Source organism: Marmota monax, unplaced genomic scaffold (genome assembly GCF_021218885.2).
Source record: "Marmota monax isolate L192 unplaced genomic scaffold, Marmota_monax_Labrador192_F-V1.1 WCK01_AAM20220418_F8-fsc00181, whole genome shotgun sequence".
In the NCBI taxonomy this organism is placed as follows: domain Eukaryota; kingdom Metazoa; phylum Chordata; class Mammalia; order Rodentia; family Sciuridae; genus Marmota; species Marmota monax.
In genome coordinates, this window is record NW_026694276.1 from 2,372,968 (window position 1) to 2,393,322 (window position 20,355).

Below are 20,355 nucleotides of genomic sequence, written 5' to 3' on the forward strand. Positions count from 1 at the left end.
ACATATTCATAAGTGCACATGAGATATTTTACTCCATTTCAATTCTCAGTACTACTTCCTTCCCTTCCCTCCTTCCTTCTCTGATCCCTTTGCTCTACTCTATTGGTCTTCTATTTTTTTAATTGGTTATTGTTATACATAAAAGTGGCATTCATTGTGACATACTCACATATGCACATAGCACAGTGTGGTCAATTTCATTCCACAGTTACTTTTTGTTTGTTTTTTAAAGACAGGGTCTTACTAAATTGCCAAGTCTGGCCTTGAATTTTTGATCTCCCTGCCTCAGGATCTTGAATTAGCTGGAATTACAGGTGTGCACAAACATGCTGAATGATAGAATTTCTTATATTTTTGATCTGCATTTGGTTGAATCCATGGAGGTGGAAGCTGTGGGTTCAGAAGGCCAACTGTACTATATTTATTTTTATTTATTCCAACTGTATAATAATAAAGGATCTGGAGGGTTTCTCTCTTAGCATAACAGCATAAAGGCAAAAGTCACTATTACAAAATGGGTTGGGGATGATATTAATCAGAATAGTGGTTATGCTGGGGAAGAAAGTGGGGTTAGATTAGAACTGGGAGGAGTAATGCAGTGCTGGAAACATTGTATACACTGATTTGGGTGAAAGCTACACCAGCAAAAATTTCATCCACTGTATTTATTTATTGGTACCAGGGACTGAATGCAGGGGCACTGTCAACCACTGAGCCACATCCCCAGCCCTTTTGATACAGGATCTCACTGAGTTGCTTAGTGCCCCGCCTTTGCTGAGGGTGGCTGTTAACTGGATCCTTCTGTCTCAGCCTCCCCAGCTGCTAGGATCACAGGTGTGCGCCACTGCGCCCAGCACATCCACTGTACTTTTTGCGTTAGTGTACTTCACCACCATAATATATCTTGAGTCATTGCCCTTCAAAAATGAACAAGAAAAGGGTCGGATGCAATGACACATGCCTGTTATCCCACCGGCTTGGGAGGCTGAGGCAGGAGGATCGTGAGTTCAAAGCCAGCCTCAGCAATGGGGAGGTACTAAGCAACTCAGTGAGATCCTGTCTCTAAATAAAATACAAAAAAGGGATGGGGGTGTGGTTCAGTAGTCGAGTGCCCCTGAGTTCAATTCCTGGTACAAAAAAAAAAAAAAAAAAAACAACTTTTGACAATATTTAATTGAGTACCCAAAATGCTGGTGACTGCTTTTCAGGGGTCAGGGGGATCGTTTTTATTGGTTCCCCATAGCCTAGAGAATAAACTACTTAGCAAAGCATCAGGATTTTTTTTTTTTTTTAATACTGGAGATTAAATCTTGGGTTGCTCTACCCTTGAGCTACATCCCTATCCCTTTTTATTTTGAGAAAGGGTTTCACTAAGTTGCTTCAGGCTGGTCTCAAATTTGAGATCCTTCTTTCAGCCTCCAGAGTCACTGGGATTACAGGTGTATACCATTATGTCAGCTCATCCAGGACCCTTCCTAATTGGCTCCAATCTACCTTTAGGTCTATATCCCCCTTCACCTGCAACAAATACCCCCATACTCAGTCAAAAAAAAAAAAAAAACTGTTCCAGCAGAGTATGGTGGCACAGCAACAACTCAGGAGGCTGAGACAGATGGATCACAAATTCAAGGCCAGCCTCAGCAAGTCCCTCAGTAACTTTATAAGACCCTGTCTCAAAATAAAAAATAAAAATAAAAAGGGCTGGGGAAATATCTCAATGGTAAGTGTCCCTGAATTAGATCCTCGGTACCCAAACAAAAAGCAAAACAACAACAACAAAAAAAAACTGTTCCCTTTTTTTGGTTCCCCATCCTAAAAACAATTACATACTGAAAAAACAAACAAAATAATACAATTCTTTGTGTGGACTTTATTTTCAGAAAACTTTAAGATTTATAAGAAACCTAAAAGCTGGTTGTTTTGGAGAGAAAAGCTGGAAATCTGGGTTGGGAGGAAGATTAATTTTATTTTATACTCTTCCTCTTAAAATTTTTTGCTGCCTCAAGATTTTAAATAGTTTAAAATGTTAATTACAAATGGATGCTCACATTCGACATACACACACAAAAAAGTTAATTACAAAGATTAAGAAGGACATGCAAGGGAGGGGGGATAGTAGAGGATAGGAAAGGCAGCAGAATACAACAGACACTAGTATGGCAATATGTAAATCAGTGGATGTGTAATCGATGTGATTCTGCAATCTGTATACGGGGTAAAAATGGGAGTTCATAACCCACTTGAATCAAAATGTGAAATATGATATATCAAGAACTATGTAATGTTTTGAACAACCAACAATAAAAATTAAAAAAAAAAGGACATGCAAAATGTTGAGTCAATGTTGTTTAAAAGGAAGAAAGCCATAGCAGTCCACCTGCCCAGCTAGATCAATCTATCGATCTCTATCTATCTATCTATCTATCTATCTATTGTTACTAGGGATCGAACAGAGGGTGTTTAACCACTGAATCACATCCCCATTAATATTAAATATTGAGATGGGAATCTCACTAAACTGCTAAAGCTGGCCTCAAACTTGCAGTCCTCCTGCCTCAGCTTCTTGAGTTGCTGGGATTACAGATGTGTGCCACCATGCCCAGCAGAGTCATTTATTTTTAAAAGCATTGTTACCCATCACTTTCTGCTAGGATCTGTTAGGATTTAAAAAAAAAAAAAAAAAATTTTTTTTTTTAGTCATTAATGGACCTTTGATTTTATTTATTTATATGTGGTGCTAAGAATTGAACCCAGTGCCTCACACATGCTAGGCAATGCTCTACCACTGAGCCACAACCCCAGCCCTGTTAGGAATTTAAAGTCCTATAAAACAACAGTGGACCTACCTTCAAGAAGCTTAACAAAAGACTATCAAGGCAGTTGTGAGATGTGACATTCAAGAAGGGTAAACTAAATGCTACAGAAACTTAAAAGGGCAGGTAAAAGTTAGAAGCCACTAAGAAGGTGGTAGCTCATTTGAACTGAAACTTGAAGGCTGGCTAAATTTTGGATAAAAATAAGGGAAGCTGGGTGTGATGGCATCCTAGTTACTTGGGATGCTAAGGTAAAAGGATTCCAAATTCAAGCTTCAGCAACTTGGCAAGACACTGTCTCAAAATAAAAATAAAAAGAGCTGGGGGACCTATTCAGTGGTAGCATACCCTTGGGTTCAATCCCCAGTACCAAAAGTAAATAAATAAACAGACAAACAAACTAACTCTTTAAATTAATTTTAAAAATAAGATATGGCAGTAAAAGATTTCAAGATAAGCCAGATGCAATGGTGCATGCCTATAGTCCCAGCAACCTGGGATACTGAGGTAGGAGGATCACAAGTTGAAGGCCAGCTTCAAAAATTAGTAAGCACTTAGCAAGACCCTGTCTCAAAAAACAAAAAATAAAAAAAGGTCTGGGAATGTAGCTCAGTGGTAAAATGCCCCTGGGTTCAATCCCTAGTACCCCCCAAAAATGTTTTTTTTTCAAGAAGAGTAAATAATATAGACTAGATGGAAAAATCAAAGTATACAGGTGAAAGAAAATAAGAATAACCAGGTAGACTGGGGCCAGATCTTCAAAAGTAGACTCTGAAATGAACTTTAGGTAACTGGAGGTCTCTAAACAGGTCTCTAAACACACAAGCACAGAGCAACTAATTTTACTATTACAGGAAAATTAATATGGAAGCTACTTGCTGAATGGACTAGAATGAGAAAAAGTAAGAGTTTAGAGGATTAGTTACGAGATTGGTTAGGAGCCTCCTGCAATAGACTGGGCAAAAAGTAAGACCTTTTTAAAGGTTTAAACATGGAAAACCACGGACAGCTCAAACATTAACTTTGCAGGGTGAAAAAAAAAACAACAACTAAGCGTAAATCCTAGGTCTAGATTTCACAGCTGTTATCAGCATTTATTTTTAATTTTTATTTATTTATTTTTTTGGTACTGGGGACTGAACCCAGTGGTGCTTTACCACTAAGCTACATCCCCAGACCATTATATTTCTTTTATGTTGAGATAGGTCTAAAGGTCTCACTAAATTGCTTAAGTTGACCAACTTGCAATCCTCCTGTCTCAGCCTCCCAAATCACTGGGATTACAGGCATACAGTACCACGCCCCATATCAAGGTTTATTTTAACAGCATAACTGAGATACAATTTGTATACCATACAATTCACCCACTAAAAAATGTGTGATTCGATGGTTTTCAGCATATTCACAAAGTCATGCATCTATCACTGCATTACCACAACCGTGAGAACATCTTCATTATTCCAAAAAGAAAACCCATCCCTCCAAATAGGCATTCATTTAATCTACTTTCTGTCTCCATAGATTTGCTTGTCCTGGGCATTTCATATATATGGAGTCATATAGTGTGAATGTGGCCCTTTGTGACTGGTTTCTTAGCATAATAACATTTTCAATATTTTGTGCTACTGTAAAATATATCAGTATTTCATTTTTTCTTACTGCCTTTATTTATCCATCTATCAGTCCCTGGACATTTGAACTGTACAGTGTTTGCTTAGCATGCATGAGGTTCTGGGTCTAATCCTCAAAACCAACAATAAAAAAAAAAAGGACGGGAAAAAGGAAATAGTGGTTCCATTCTCTTTGCTTACCACTGTCTAGTCAAACTAAAGGTTATTTAGTTTTCTACCCTCACCTATTATATCATCAACCTAATAAAACATTTTCTCTAAAAATATGATTCTGATTCTCTTATCTCTTTTTTAAAATTTTTTAGTTGTCAATGGATCTTTTATTTATTTATTTTATATGTAGTGTCAAGGACTGAACCCAGGGTCTCACACATGCCCGGCAAGCGCTCTGCCACTGAGCCACTACTGCAACCCCTGAATCTCTTATCTCTTCAAAAATTCATTCAACATTTCTCTCAGATTCTTTTTTTTTTTTTCCTTTCTGCAGTACTGTGGAATGAACATAGGACCTAGCACATGCTAGGCAAGTACTCTACCACTGAGCTATAATCCTCCCTTTTCTAAAATTTTTATTTTGGGCCATGGATCTTTAAGTCACCCAGACTGACTTTGAACTTATCATTCTCCTGACTCAGCCTCTCCAATAGCTGACACTACAGATATGTTTCACCACACCCGGATGGGGGGGGGGGCAGGGCGTGGTACTGGAGAATTAACTCAGGGTATTCTATCACTGAGCCACACCCCTTCTTTATTTTTGAGACAGAGTGCTGCTAAATTGTTGACTAGCCTCAACTAACTTCCCATCCTGCCTCAACCTCCCCAGCCATTGGGATTATAGGCATGCACCACCACACCCAACAAGTTGCATCTTTTGCTAACAGAACTCAGAGGCTCCCTCTTCTTAATATATATACTTTACTCAATAAATGCTGAATGACTATTGTCTTTTGTTATGTTTCTATTTACAAAAAGTTTCAAAGAATTACTTTACAACCCTACATCTTTTTCCTTTCATTTTGTCTGTCTTTATCTTACACTCCATCTGGAAAGTCTGGTGTTAACCTTAAGTTAACAGCACAAATTAGAAATTTTATTATCCCTACACTCTCCCTCCTACCTAGTTTCATGCTATTAAGATTGGCATTACCATCACTAATCTTTTCTCATAAATGCTAATGTAAAGCAAAATGTACATCTTGGAAATTTTTATACAACACACTTTACTACCCATTTTTATACAAATGTATTTAAATGCCATTGTTTTTAACCATTTCCAAATCCTTACCATGTTAAGCATGTTAATCCTGAAAAACAAAATGACAACCTTAAAATTAACTAATTTTTTTAAAACTATAATTTCTTACTTCTTCTTTACACACTCGCATAGCGTCTGCTATATATGAAACACTAGCCCAGTTACTGATTTGGATTTTTCATTTTATACAAGAACTTAAAACTCCCAGATTTTTGCCAAGCAATTTCTGTTCTTTGTTCAACAAGTTGGAGTAAGAACTACTAATCAGAAGTTACTCCCTTTCCACTACTAGACCATAATTACTTTGAACCCAAAGATGCCAAACAATGATGGTTCTTCCTGTTTGGTGGGTTCATTCCTTCCCTAACATGCCTGGCCTAGGTTTGGAGTAATTTTTATGAAAGCCAAGGATGATAGGGCAGAACATCAATAACCAACAAGTAGCAAAGTTCTAACAACAGAGAGTCGCCCCAGAGTGTAAAAGGAAAGGTGAAGGTGCATCTTTGCCCAGGTACGCAAGCCGCTGTCACGGGTGGAGATTTAATTATTCCAATGGTCCCTTCTCAAAAACTTATCAAGTAGGCTCCTCTAGGAATCGTGGAAGAAGGATCTGTTTAACAGTGAATTTTTGTTTTTGTTTTTAAAGGACATTGGAAAGTACAGTAATAAAAATCCTCCTTGATACTAACACAAATAAGGAGAATAAGCATTCTCTGGAAACTCAAGTGCGGGCAAGAGGGGACGGGATAGAAAAACAGAGCCCAGATTGTCCCCAGTGGAGAGACATCCCCGACTGGTAGGGCCCCGGCGCAGGCGGAGGAGAGGGGAGCGCGGCCGAGTACGCCGGCAGCCGCTGGAGTGAAGCGGCCCCGGGCTGCTTAAGCAGGGCGGGGCTTGGGGGCAAGACCCCGCCAAGGTAAGTGGGTGCCTAAGACCAGCGCGAAGGCCGCGCAGTGTCGCACCCTGCCCATTCCGGGTGCAAACCAGAAACCGGGCTGGGCATGAAAGCAGGAAGAAGTCCGAAGCCGGACGCAGGTCCGAAGCAACAAGTGCCAGTGGGGGCTCCAAACTAGGCTGCTGGGCGGAGGCAGGAAAAAAAGGCCCGGCGCGACGGCGTCCTGGCCTTCCCTTTCTCTCAGCCCCTACCCGATCCCACTCACTCTGCCACACGACGCTCTTTAGCCCCCTCTCGGTCACCAGTGGCGCCATCTTCCCAATGCCGCAGAGCTGCACCGACGCCTCACACTCGCAACCCACTTTAGCCCAGTAAGAGGCGCCCGGATGGCCCCGCCCCTCACTGCGGGGAAAGCCTCGCCCCTCCACGGACCGCGCCCTCCGGTGACATCAGGCGCGTCAGCGCGGGGATTCTCGCCCCTGCCTGGACGGAGGCTGCGCAGTGCACTGTGGGCTGAATGTCAGTAGGCTGTCGCGCGCCTCCTTGCGGAAGGCCGCTTTAGCTCAAGATTGGGTTCGGACGACGGATATCAAGGATGAGCAAGATTGTGAGCCAACTTAATCTACAAAATGATGAATGCGAACATACATGAAGAAGGTGGAACGCTTCGCCTTACAAAAGGATTCTTCATTTTGCAAAGCGATCCATAATAGACGTCACTCAGTAGCCAGCTCAACTACAAATGGATAATTCACTCTCACCTCAAAGGTTTTTCTTTTTTTTTTTAATTCACATTTCAAGGACATAAGAGGTTGTGTGGAACTATGAGGTATTCTCCAGTGAGCCCAGAATTATGCTAGGCTTTCAGGAAACTCAAAGGAATGAGAGACCTGTTTATCTGAAGACTTTATAATCTAATCAAGGATCACAATTTCTGTCATGCAGTAGATAGTCAAAAGTTGGTTGAAAACTGAATGCCTTAAGGATACAATATAAGTAAATGAAACAATAAAACAGTCATTTATTCAATGAATTTGTGCAAAAGATGTATGGGAGGGGGCTCTCAATGCTTTAGGACCCAAAATTGTTGTTGAAAGCTGATTAACAGAGATGATTTGACCTTAGACTTTTAAGATTTTTAAATATGTATGTGTGTATGTGTGTGTGTATATATATATATATATATATATATATATATATATATATATTGCTGATGGACCTTTATTTTATTTATATATGGTATTGAGAATCGAACCCAACGACTCACACATGCCAGGCAAGTGCTCTACCACTGAGCCATAACCCCAGTCTCAACTTTGAAGATTTATTTACTGAGATAGTTCTTTGAGAACTTGAAATCAAAGTAAGCAAATATGTACTAGATCAATTAAATTGCTGAGAGCCCTATCATATAACCATTGTATACATTGGCAGATAGTAGGCCTTCCTAGAGGAATAAGCAAAGAAACAAGAGTTTTAAACATTCAAGTTGATTGCATAGTGAAATGATTAGGGAAGACTACTGCTAATAATGTCCAGTATTTAGGAAGTGCTCACTATATGCCATGCACCATGCAAAATGGATTATCTCATTGATCCTCAAAACAATCCTTACAGATAAAAAAAGAAAAACAGGCTTAATGCAGTTAAATTAATTGCCAAGGACGCACATCCAGTGCTAGGGGGAATCAGAAAGCAATAGAGCAGTTTGTGGGATAACTTATAATTTTGGAGAGAGAAAATGAGAATGAAAAATAAAAACAGCCATAATATGGATTCAGGTGCATGACATGAACCTATGACATGAATTTTTTTTCTGTTTGAGGCTTATATGAGAATAGAAGGTGGAGCTCCGGCCTCTCTTAAACCTACTTTAAATAGATTCAGTTCAGAATTTTATATAAATGCACATATTATTTGCCCCTCCCTTTTCAATTTTAAATCAGATTCTGCTAGTATAAGAGGGTGAAAACCAAAACCATAAGAAAATTTCAGGACAATGCAGACTGACTCTTCTAAAGTGGAGCTCTTTGCCCTGAGAGGTCAAAACAAGAGGAAAGTATGACGCTTCCATCTCTCAATTTTGAGGAAAATAACTTAAGTGTCAGGGGAAAATACACACACACACACACACACACACACAAATTCGTTGGTGTTGGAAGTTTGACTTGGACACAAGGGATAAAGTTGTGGTTATGCTCCTAAAGGCCAGATTCCAGGATGGAAGTGTGAAATAATGAAGGAAGAATAGGCTTTAGCTATATCTGACTTTTTCTTTTTTAGTGATACTGGGGTTTGAACCCAGGGCCATATGCATGTGAGGCAAGCACTCTACCAACTGAGCTATATCCCCAGCTCTGGCTCTGCTTTTTACTAGCAATGTGACTTCAAACACCTCAGTTACATTGCACTTGTGTGCTAAATTATCTCAAACAGCATAACAACCCAGCAAGATGACAATCTTTGTTGCCATTTCACAAATGAGGAAACTGAAGATAAGAAAGGTTAACTACATCATGTAAAATATTAAGATGAGCTAGAATCTGGATCTGGCTCCAAGACAATCGCCCTTTCTCTCATTGCTTATCCTCCCATGCTCCTCCAATTTTGCATAACCTCCTTAGGTGGTTTCTTTAAATCTCCCTTAGTTGGTTTTCCTGGGCAGATCAAAAAATGAATTTTGTTTCCCTGAACATGACACTGCAAAATGAAGGTAAAATCCACTAACATTGGCCAAAGATGAAAAACTGCTTTATATAATTCACAGAGCAAAAGCTGCTTTATATAATTCACAGAGTAATGAAATAAGTTTGTAAAAATCACTTAGGAGCACATAATCTGGGCCATATACATGTCAACTAGTTTTTTTTTAATATTTATTTTTTAGTTTTAGGTGGTGCTGAGGATCGAACCCAGTGCCTCATGCATGCTAGGCAAGCACTCTACCACTGAGCCACAATCCCAGCCCCAACAACTATATATATATATATATATGGATATATATAGATATAGATATAGATATAGATGGTTTTATATATATATGGTTATATATATATATATATATGGTTATATATATGGTTATATATATATGGTTTTATATATATATGGTTATATATGGTTTTATATATATGGTTATATATGGTTTTATATATATGGTTATATATATATATGGTTATATATATGGTTTTATATATATATATGGTTATATACATATGGTTATATATATATGGATATATATATATGGTTATATATATATGGTTATATATATATATGGTTATATATATATTTGGTTATATATATGATTATATATATACATTTATATATATGGTTATATATATGGATATATATATATATGTGTGTATATATATGTTGTAGTTGGACACAATACATTTATTTTATTTATTTATTTTTATGTGGTACTAAGGATCGAATCCTGGACCTCACACATGCTAGATGAGCATTCTACCACTGAGCCACAACCTCAGCCCCCACATGTCAACTAGTTTTATCTTTGCTCAGTGTGGACCACATTGTCTTCCATGGAATTCTGATCAAGGTAGCTCAACATTAGATGGCCATTTAATTTTCTGTGCTCTGATATTTGCAGGATATGGGACAGAGATTCTGGCCTTCTTTGGCCTTTGCCTGGGCTCTTTGGCTACTTCAGTCAGCCAAGAATACAACACCATTCAGAAGGCATACCTTGCTAGTGACTGGCTCAGTACATGGTTTCAGTGGGATCTGGACCACGAAGCCCCAGTTCTATACCATCAGGGTTGCACTCACAGGGTATGGGCCTTCTCCAAATCCTCCAGATCTCACCAGTCTTTCATCACAGGGCACAGGCCTCTATTTTACCAGCCTTCCATTGCTAAAATTTTGCTTCAAGGAAGAGCTTACAATGGCAAACTTCTGACGGCTCCTAAACCTGGAGTTGGGAAAATAGCTCAATGATAGATTGTTTGCCTAGCATGCCTAAAGCCTGGGGTTTGATTCCCAGCACTGAAAAACTAATAATTCCCAAACCCGGCTAGTCAGAATCACTTGATGAACTTGTTAAAAATATGGAATCCCAGGCCTTAAAGGTATGGATTCCCAGGCCACATCCCAGATATAGTGAATTTGAACTTCCAGGGGTGATTCCCAGGAATCTATATGAGTAATGAGCTCTTGGACCTAGCCCAACCCACCTCCTGTTCACTCACTGGTGTTTAGGAATAAAAGTGAACTAAACTCAATCCTCCTCTATGTGTGCTCTTCGATGCATCAAACTCCACTTTTAGGGGTCATTGCCTTTGACTTGTTTCCCTTTAATGTGCAAATAAACACTCTAGGAAAGATTTCTTGTCGGGGCTGCCACATAGCAACTGAGAGCATCCCTTAGCCCTGAGTGATGAGAATGTGGAGATGTCGCAAGCCAGCCATGGGCTTTGTGTGTGTGTGTGAACTATGAGCAGTGAGAACACAAAGTGGACTGAACTGACATCACCTCTCTGTTTGGGTAGTCCTCACTCTGGTCTTTTCGCTGGCTCTGCCTATGATGCCCACACAGCTCATAAGATGGGCATGGCCTTCCTAGATGTCAGCCAATCTGCTGACAGCAGATGTCAAGAAGCTAGACTCAACTCCCTGACCCCTTTGCCCTTTTGGGGATAGAATGTTCCATGGAAACTTGTGTGTTCCCTATATATAAGAATAAAGAATTCCAGTGGTTCTCTCTCTTTCCAAGGACACTTAAGGTCGAAGAGCCATCTCCGAATTACTGAAAAGATATTTCTGTGTGGTTGCATGCTTTCTTTGTCATTTTCTTGAGTTACTGGAATAGTCAGATTTTGTGAACCCAGCATTAGGTCACCAGCTAGAATAGTGACAATCTCTTATCATTGACACATTATATATCTCTAACTAGTCTTTCAGAAAAAGCATGTCACCTTCTCCCTTGGTTTTGATAGGTTAATTCAGAAAGGGAAAGGAGAATAGGGCACAGTGGTGCGCGCCTGTAATCCCAGCAGCTCTGGATGCTGAGGCAGGAGGATCAAGAGTTCAAAGCCAGCCTCAGCAATGGCAACGGGCTAAGGAACTCAGTGAGACCTTGTCTCTAAAAAAAAAAAAAATACAAAATAGGGCTGGGGATGTGGCTCGGTGGCGGAGCACCCTTAGTTCAATCCCTGGTACCCCTCCTGCCCCCAACCCCCCCAACCCCCACCCCCCCCCACCAAAACAAAAAGAAAGGGAAAGGAGACATAGAAAAGGAAGTTTACCTTTCTTCAGTGCTAACTCCATACTCCCAACTCCCTCTGGGCAGTGGTAGTTTTTGTGTGTGTTTATAGGGTGGGGAGGGGAGGTTACAGGGGATTGGATTCAGGGACACTCAACCACTAAGACACATACTCAGCTCTTTTTTGTATTTCATTTAAAGACAGGTTCTCACCGAGTTGCTTAGTGCCTCGCTGTTGCTGAGGCCGGCTTTGAAGCCGCTGGGATTACAGGTGTGCACCACCATGCCTGGTCTGGGCAGTGTTTTATGGTTGTTCCCAACCATAGACATTCTTTCCCAACCATAGCCATGTTTTGGGGGAGTAAACATTAGTTGTGTGCATATGTGTGTTATACAAGTTCTACTCACACTGTTTTTCAATTAGGTGACAGACATTAAAAGGACAAACATTTTTCTAGGTACAACAGATTTATGTTCTATACCATAGACTTTCTCCTCCAAAGATGAAAAAAAGCAGTTACAATGTGAGTGGGGAACACAGCCAACAGGATTGATGTTACTTCCCCGAAAAGATATATCTGTGTCATTCTGCCACAGTTTGAGTCTCTGCCGTTGGCTGCTGCTCCATCTGACATCTTTGCTCACTCAGAAAGCATGAGCAAAATCCTTCTCGCAACAGCCCAGGAGCTCTGCTTTCCCAGATGCTCCCGCAGATGTCAAATCACGTGACGGTTTGGCTCAGCAAACCCTTTAAGCAGCTCAGCTTCTCCCCTAACTTGCAATAAGGGCATTTGTTACCACAGCTTGCCCTGAAAGCTGCTGCTATCCAACCTAAGCTGAAGTCCTGATGGAGGTTTGTTCTGGGATGAATGCTGTCCTTGCATAGGTGGCTTGACTTCTCTGGAAGTGAATGTTTCTAGCCCCTGAATTGCTAGGGGGCTGCATGGCAAGTGCTGGTGTTGATGAAACACTGAAGTGGACATATTGAAGTCTATGGTGTGTCTGGATAGGAAATCACTGAATTTCTGCTAAATAGAGCTTTTATGCTTCCAGGGCTCTTTTATGCTTCTGGTGCACTCTGGCAGCCTTCCAGAGGAATTTCTGGATCTTTATCTTCAGAGTCCTCTCCACAGCTGACATTGAATTCCTCTGCAGGTGATGACACACCTGACCTTGCCCTCAGGAAGCAGTCAGAGTTACTTTTGTAAAGGCCAGAAGAGCTTTATCTATCCTAGAGGAATTTAATATTCTAATAGATCTTTTCCATCTCTAACAGTTGAAACAATGCTGCAAAAAAGAAATGGGAAGAATTTTTTAAATAAACACAAAAGTTTGCTGTGGATTCACACCAAATCAATTTACATTACTCACTTGGTCAAGTCTCTGTTTTTATCTGGGACTTACTGTATCATTCTGCATTCCTTTTCCCTCTGTAAATCACTGGAAAGGACAGGAAGGGAAGAAGCAGTAAGACACATTAAATATGCAGACATTTTTTTAAACTAAAGAGCACAAATGTCCCTGAGGTTTTATTTGTGTTTTGATTTGAAATGCAGCAATTCACAGCTAGTAAGGAGGAAACTGAGACAATCTGACTGTTCAAAAGGCAAAGTGTTCAAACTCACCAGCAATTTCTGACTAACCAGGGTTATCTCTCTGGCTTTATGAAATAAATGCATCTGAAGAGTCTTTTTGAACTCAGACTACTGGCTCAAGACAAGGAACTTTCTTCCATCCACAGGCCAAATGGCTGTGTTCCACAGGGAGCCCCAATATTTCATTCATTTAGGGAGTTGTGCAGGGGGAACATAAACCTGTCCAATTGCTAAGCAGTTGTGGACAAAAATATTCCTCAAAGTTTCCCCAGTATGTGCAGGTGACACCCACATGGTGAGGATAAAGGATGCCCCATGGGGTGATGTCAGACACAAACCCTCCACTTTTTACTTCAAATAGGTTATTTTCCTCTTCCTTTCAAGATGCGTCTAATTTCCAGTACCTGAGCTGTGGTTTTCAAACTTTAAGTTGTATCAGAATCACCTGAAGGACTTGTTAAAACAAAGATGACTGGGCCCAGCCCCAGAATTTTTGATTCAGTAGGTCTTTGGTGGAGACCCAGAAATTTCATTTCTGAAAGCTTTTCAGATGATGATGATGTTGTTGGCTCCAGGACCACACTTTGAGAATAAATGAGTTAAGGTGTTATAAAAATATTATGAGGGCTTAGGTTAAAATATAATTACCTTAGTTAAGAGTAGCATGTTAAAATCTTAATAACTGGCACATACTATAATAGAGTATAATACGAGATTAAATTGATTCTGAATTAGTAACTACCATTTATTAATTACTTACGATGAGCACTGTATCTAGTAAGTTACATTTCATTTAATTCTCATTAGGTTTTATGAAATTATTATGATTTATTCCAATTTTCAGTTGAGAAAACATGGGCTTAGAGAGAACTGAAGCAATTTGATATAATATATATGTAAATATAAAATAATATCAGCAGAATTTGAATCTAGATCTGTCTCTTAGAAAGTCAATTCATGCAGGTGACAAGCTTTAGGATAATCCAGGAGTCAAGAAAGACCAAAAGTCTTAGATCAACAACATTCCCAAGGCTCCCCAGATCATATCCAGAGGCTCCACATAAGCCAGGGTTCTGATTTGACTTGTCCTGTGTACTGGGAGAATACTAAAACTGGAGACAGCAATTTAGAACTTCCTCCTATATACAACAATTTCCATATGATTATAGAGGTCTTCAAAGGACCTGGCTTAAAGGTTTTTAAAGATCTTGCAGGATTTCTACAAGGATTTACTTCATGAGAAGGGCCTATTTCAGGTTGATGACAGACTTGCAAGGATAAGTCGCAGCCCAAAGACACAGAAAAGAAAAGAGTGGTGATCTTCAGCAGCACTTTTCAAACTTTGTGTAGGTCAGAATCACCTAGGAATGTGCTAGAAAATACAGCACGCTTTCTGCAATGCTAATGCTCTTGCGATCATCCTAAATATTCCTAAAACCACCAGACGTACTGTAGAAAGTATGGCAAGCACCAAACCATAAAGCAACACAGAACAAGAAAGCAAGAATTCTCCATATGAAAAGGGAAAACAGTGGCTATGGTGGGCAGACTAAACCGATTTCCCACCCCAAATACTAAAACTACAGAGAAGATTGTGCTGGAGTCTGAGTGTGTTGAGCCCAACTGCAGATCTAAGAGAACAATCGTTATTGAGAGAGTCAAGCATTTTGAACTGGTGGGAAATAAGAAGAGAAAGGCCAAGTGATCCAGTTCTAAGCTTCATTTTTCATTTTCTTATTAAGACAGTAAAATCATGAGGTTCAAAAAGAAAATAAAATACAGCAGCATTTCAATGGGCATAGGGCCTGGACCCCTGTATTTCTTATTAGTTGTTTTTTTTTTTTTTTTTTTTTGAGATTCTGATACACACCAAAGTTTAAGAACTACTACCTAAGCAGGCCTTCTCAGACTTGAATACACATACAAAAACCTAAGGATTTGTTAGGTCAGAGTGGGGCATGAGCATGTATATTTTTGACAAACTCTCTGGGAATGCTGATGAGTAGCAATGCTTAGGTGTAATGAAATTTGATTTGCATTTTGCTGCACTGGGGATTGAACCCAATCCCCAGTACCACTGAGCTACATCCCTAGCCCTTTTTATTTTTTATTTTGGGATAGGTTCTTATTAAGTTGCTTAGGGCCTCACTAAATTGTTCAGGCTGGCCTTGAACTTGCCATCCTCCCAGTGGTTGGGATTACAGGTATGTACCACTGTGCCCAGCTTTTTTTTTTTTTTTTTTCCTGTGGATGCGCTAGGGATTGAACCCAGGGCCTTGCACATGGTAAGCACATGCTCTATTGATGAGCTACATCCACAACCCCTAAAGCAATTTCTTATAACTAGATGTTTCCTCAGTTTGTTTTCACTAAGCAAGGCCTGTTTCTCTCTAACTATGGGAAACAAAAAGACTTGAAAAATTAATAGGGATTGTGCTTATTTTAGACCTGCAGGTGGGTCAGGAATTGGAAACTATGTGCACTGCTGTGCTCAGAGAAGCAATGGGCTGGGAGAAGAAAAGGAGGCCAGGCAGAGGACAGGCAATGGAGAGAGACTCTAGACCACCCAGGCCCTGGCAGTGGAAGGTGTTGGGTGGGGAGTTGACCACCACTGGGAAGCTGTCCTTTGTTGCTTGTTGACAGGGAGGCTTCATTTCCACTTACACCCTCTGAAGCCAGCCCTATCTGACTGGGATCAGGAGAATTTGTATTTTGGAATTGATTATATTCCCTGAGGGGTTTTCCTAAGGTCCCACGGCAAGCTGTTCCCTAGAGGAGTGTGGCAAAGATTCCTCATGAAGCAGTTTAGGTTACCTACTAGGCCAGCGCCCAGGACTGTGTGTGTGTGATCATCTCCACTGTCCTACCCAAGAGTAACTTCATGGGGGCAACCAAAATGTCCTAAACAGCATCAGCCCTGAGCAAAAGTGTAAAGGCACTGAGGGTTGTCTTTATTCCAACTCCCTTTCAACATCTCCTTTTCTCCACTGGGGATACCACCCATGCAAAACATCCTAGCTCTCTGCAGGCTATTAACAAATTCCCATCTGATGACTAAAAGTGCTGTCAGAACAGTTAGCTTGGGTATCACCAGAATGCCCTGAATTTTGTTAGCAATGCAAAGTCTTGCACCCTTCCATACCTAACAAACCAGAATCTGACTTTAACAAGGCCAAGGTGATTTGTATACATAAAAGTTTGAGAAAGCTGGGCACAGTGGTGCATGCTTGTCAAACTCAGGAGGCCGAAGCAAGAAAGTTGCAAATTCAAGACCAGTTTCAGCAACTTGGTAAGGCCCTAAGCAACTTAGCAAGACCCTGTCTCAAAACAATTAAAACAAGGGCTGGGAATGTAGCTCAGTGAGAAAGCATCCCTGGGTTCCATCTCCAGTACCAAAAAACAAAAACAAAAACTGCTCTAAAGCAGCAGTTCTCAGTCTTGACTACACTTTAGAATCACTTAAGAAGCTTTTAAAAATTCTGATATCCAGCTGGGCACAATAATACATGCCTTTAACTCCAGCAATTTGGGAAGCTGAGGCAGCAGGATCACAAGTTTGAGGCCAACCTCAGCAATTTAGCAAGAGTCTCAGCAATTTAGCAAGACCCTGCCTCAAAATTTTTAAATAACAAAAAGGCCTGAGGATGCAGCTCAGTAGGTAAAGTGCTCTTAGGTTCAACTCCCAGTACTGAAGGAAAAAAGTCCTGCTGCCCAGCCTCCACTTCCTACCAATTGAATCAGACTTTCTAGGAATAGAGCCCAGGCATCAGTTAATGTTAAGCCCTCCAAGGATGCCAATGTACAGCAGGGAAGAGAACAATCTTTTAAAGTAGGAGAGATTAAGGAGCAGACCCTCCAAAAAACTTTTGCGTTTTTCTGGGGGACCCCAGAAGACTTCAGAGTCCAGAATCCAAAGGAATTTATTTCAATTGGTGGAACCCGAAGGGCAGTATAATGGGAAAGAAAATGTGATGGGACGGGAGGGCAGGACACTCTTGCATCAAAGAAAGAAATCGTTTGCCTAACTAATTGGAGCATCACCTTTGACCCTGTTTCATTAAGTGACCCAAATGCAATAACAAAAAGTTCTTTCTGTTTTATCCATGAGAAAAATGACTTACCCATTCCAAGGGTACTTCCAGAGCAGGTTACTGTAAATAAAAACACAAACACTGAAAATACATTCCTTGGTGTATTTAAGAAGATGTAAATTTTAAAAAAGATATAAGTTAAGAAAAAATAAGAGGAAAGTGAACCAAAAAATGAATAAGAAGAAATTTGGATGATAAGAGGAGACACCTATTAGCAGTATGACCTTGGGCAAGTCACTTCAGTTTGTGTGTGCAAGTGTCTCAGTTTATCAATAAAGTGAATAAGAATAAGAATGCCAACCTCACAGGTTTATTATAAGGGTTAATGGAATTAATACACATAAAGTATTGTTCTTGGCACAAAGCACTCAGTATTTATTACTTCATTTATGATACTGTCCTGATTATCAGAATAAGGCATCACTGATGTTGCAATAAACGTGGAAACTTGTTTTTTTGGTTTTTTTTTTCTTTCCAGAAAGACTGAGAAAAGGTGAATTTCCTAACCAGAGTCTAGGTCCTTATTAAGGTGAAATGGCAGCAGGCTTGAGATGACACCCCACCAAAGAGTTCTAACAAGGACTTCTGGCAGCTAACAAGCCATCAGAGGAGTGAGTCTCTAAGGGTTGACTTGCAAGCCTGGATCAGGAAAACAAAATAAAAAACAAAAGGCTTTCATTACTCATTCACTTAGCTGTGTGATCATGGGTGCATCAATTGGCTTGTTCATTCTTTTTTTAATTTAAAACATATTGAGCAACAGTTATATGCTAAGTAAGTACTAAGAGTCAGAGAGATCATTTATTAAGGGATATGACACACATTCAAATCACAGTTATATGCTGTGGTAAAGGGTGTCTTGAGGTCATAAAGGAGAAAGGGACAACACTAACTTGGCCTAGGAGAAGTGGAGAAGGTCAACAGAAAATTTGGACTGTTTTCTGGATGGGGATGGAATAGAATGCTCTTCTGCACAAAGAGAAGAGTACTGCATTTACTCAGAAACGTGATATAGCATGGTCCATATGTGTGAATAATTCCATGCCATAAGACTAGAGACTAGAATCCTCTCAGGAGGAGGGGCTGGGGGTTGTGGCTCAGTGGTAGAGCACTTGCCTCGCATGTGTGAGACACTGGGTTCGATTCTCAGCACCACAAATAAATAAATAAAGGTCCATCAATAACTAATAAAACATTAAAAAAAGGGAATCCTCTCAGGAGGGGTGCTGGGGAATGAGCCTACCCAAATAGTAGCTACCTACCACATAGCTATTGAGTACTGGAAATGTGGCTAATCTGAACTGAGATGTGCTATATGCATAAAATATACACCAGATTTATAAAAAAGGTAAAATATCTTAATTTTCACATTGATTAGATATTGGAATATTTCAGACACATTGGCCTAACTAAAATGCATTATTAATTTTACCTGTTTCATTTTACTTTCTCAATGTGGCTACTAGAAAATTTTAAATTTTCATTAATGATTCACATTAAATTACTACTGGACAATGAAGATACATAGACAGATAAGGAAAAGAGCATGAAAGATCTTGAACACCATGCTTAGAGGATCAGATTTCATCCCACGGAGCAATGAAAAACCTTTTTAAGATAGTGAATCATAAGACAACTGGGCCAGGAACATCCTTGTAGTCCCAGCACTCAGAAGGCTTCAGCAGGAGGATCAGTTGGGCCCAGGAATTTGAGGGCAACTTAGGGAACAGAACGAGACCCTGACTCAGAATTAAAAAAAAGGTGTTAAACCCTAAACAAATTAAAAATATGTGAAGATGGATTTAGAGATTAGGAAAAGAGAAGGGTTGCAGATGAAGCTTCAGTAGCCTGTGCACCGGTTTCCTCGTTTAATAATTGGAGACAATAAAATCCATTGAACCTCTTAGGAACATTTTGATCATTCACTGAGATATGGAATGTGAAAACACTCGATAAACTGTAAATCATTATTCAAATCGATGAAGTATTGTTATTGAGCTGTAGGCTCCTCTTCCTAAGAGCTCACCCTTACCCCAAGAACCTGTTCCTATCTCTTCCCTGCCTTGGGCCAGCTTGTCTTGGGGAAAAGATAATGAAAAAACAAGGAATCAGAGCGTGACATCCAAGGACAGTGAGAACACCCTTTCAGGAGGAGCTGGCCTTGTTCCATCACCAGGAGCCATCTCAGACTTCTTGTCACCACCTACTTTTAATTGGAAAATTTGAATTCTGGGTATCAGTAAAGGTTTGGGAACCATTTATTCCTCGTCTTGTTTTTGCCTGTGAAGCCTGGGCTTCATCATTTCTTTTCTTTTCTTCTAGAAATGTGTGAAAAATATATGACTGTGCCCTGGGCAAGGTAGCAGAGTTTGCTGGAACACAGAGCTGGAGAATTGTAATGTTTTTCCACCAATGAGGGTGGAAATGATGGCATCACTGATTGCCACATTTTGTGATCAGATTGTCTGCCCACTCATATATCCAAACCTAGTTTACAACTTATAAATTCATTTTTTTCCTGATCTTCCAACTTTTCCTCAGTCATAATTCTCAATCTGTGCAATTGAAAGTTCAAGTTTCTTAATTTTCAACATACCAGGGTATCTAGCCTCATCTCTAAGACCATGTTAAAATTATCCCCTAATCTTAAATCTTTTTGAATTTTCTTTACTATTTAAGCAACAAGCATCTGGTGTTTTCCCTGAAGAGTAAGGCAGGAACTGAGAAGGGAAGAGCACTTCAAATTGAATAATAATAAGACCACAATTCCAAAAATTGCTTGGGGGTCCCTTGAAGCTTGTAGAAATTTCACAGGTAGCAAATGATTCACAGATCTGAGTTGAGGGTTCAATAA

The 20,355-nt window shown here is 40.0% G+C and overlaps 2 protein-coding genes and 1 non-coding gene across 3 annotated transcripts in view; all 3 read right to left on the bottom strand.

Annotated features, from left to right (window-relative positions):
* Nucleotides 1-7,034, bottom strand: part of Stxbp3 (syntaxin binding protein 3) — a 68,609-nt gene extending 61,575 nt beyond the window's left edge. Inside the window, exon 1 of the mRNA XM_046467162.2 lies at nt 6,863-7,034. Within this exon, the coding sequence (XP_046323118.1) occupies nt 6,863-6,911 (49 nt within the window). The 5' untranslated portion in view covers nt 6,912-7,034. The remainder of the gene's footprint in view (nt 1-6,862) is intronic.
* Nucleotides 7,035-8,877: 1,843 nt separating this feature from the next.
* Nucleotides 8,878-8,950, bottom strand: Trnav-cac (transfer RNA valine (anticodon CAC)). The gene has a single exon. It is a non-coding gene; the product is annotated as a tRNA-Val (tRNA).
* Nucleotides 8,951-13,223: 4,273 nt separating this feature from the next.
* Fndc7 (fibronectin type III domain containing 7) overlaps nt 13,224-20,355 on the bottom strand; it is a 32,372-nt gene continuing 25,240 nt past the window's right edge. The window contains exons 11-12 of the mRNA XM_046467110.1: nt 17,532-17,561; nt 13,224-13,255 (exon numbers count right to left, since the gene is read on the bottom strand). Coding sequence (XP_046323066.1) covers nt 13,224-13,255; nt 17,532-17,561 — 62 coding nt within the window. The remainder of the gene's footprint in view (nt 13,256-17,531; nt 17,562-20,355) is intronic.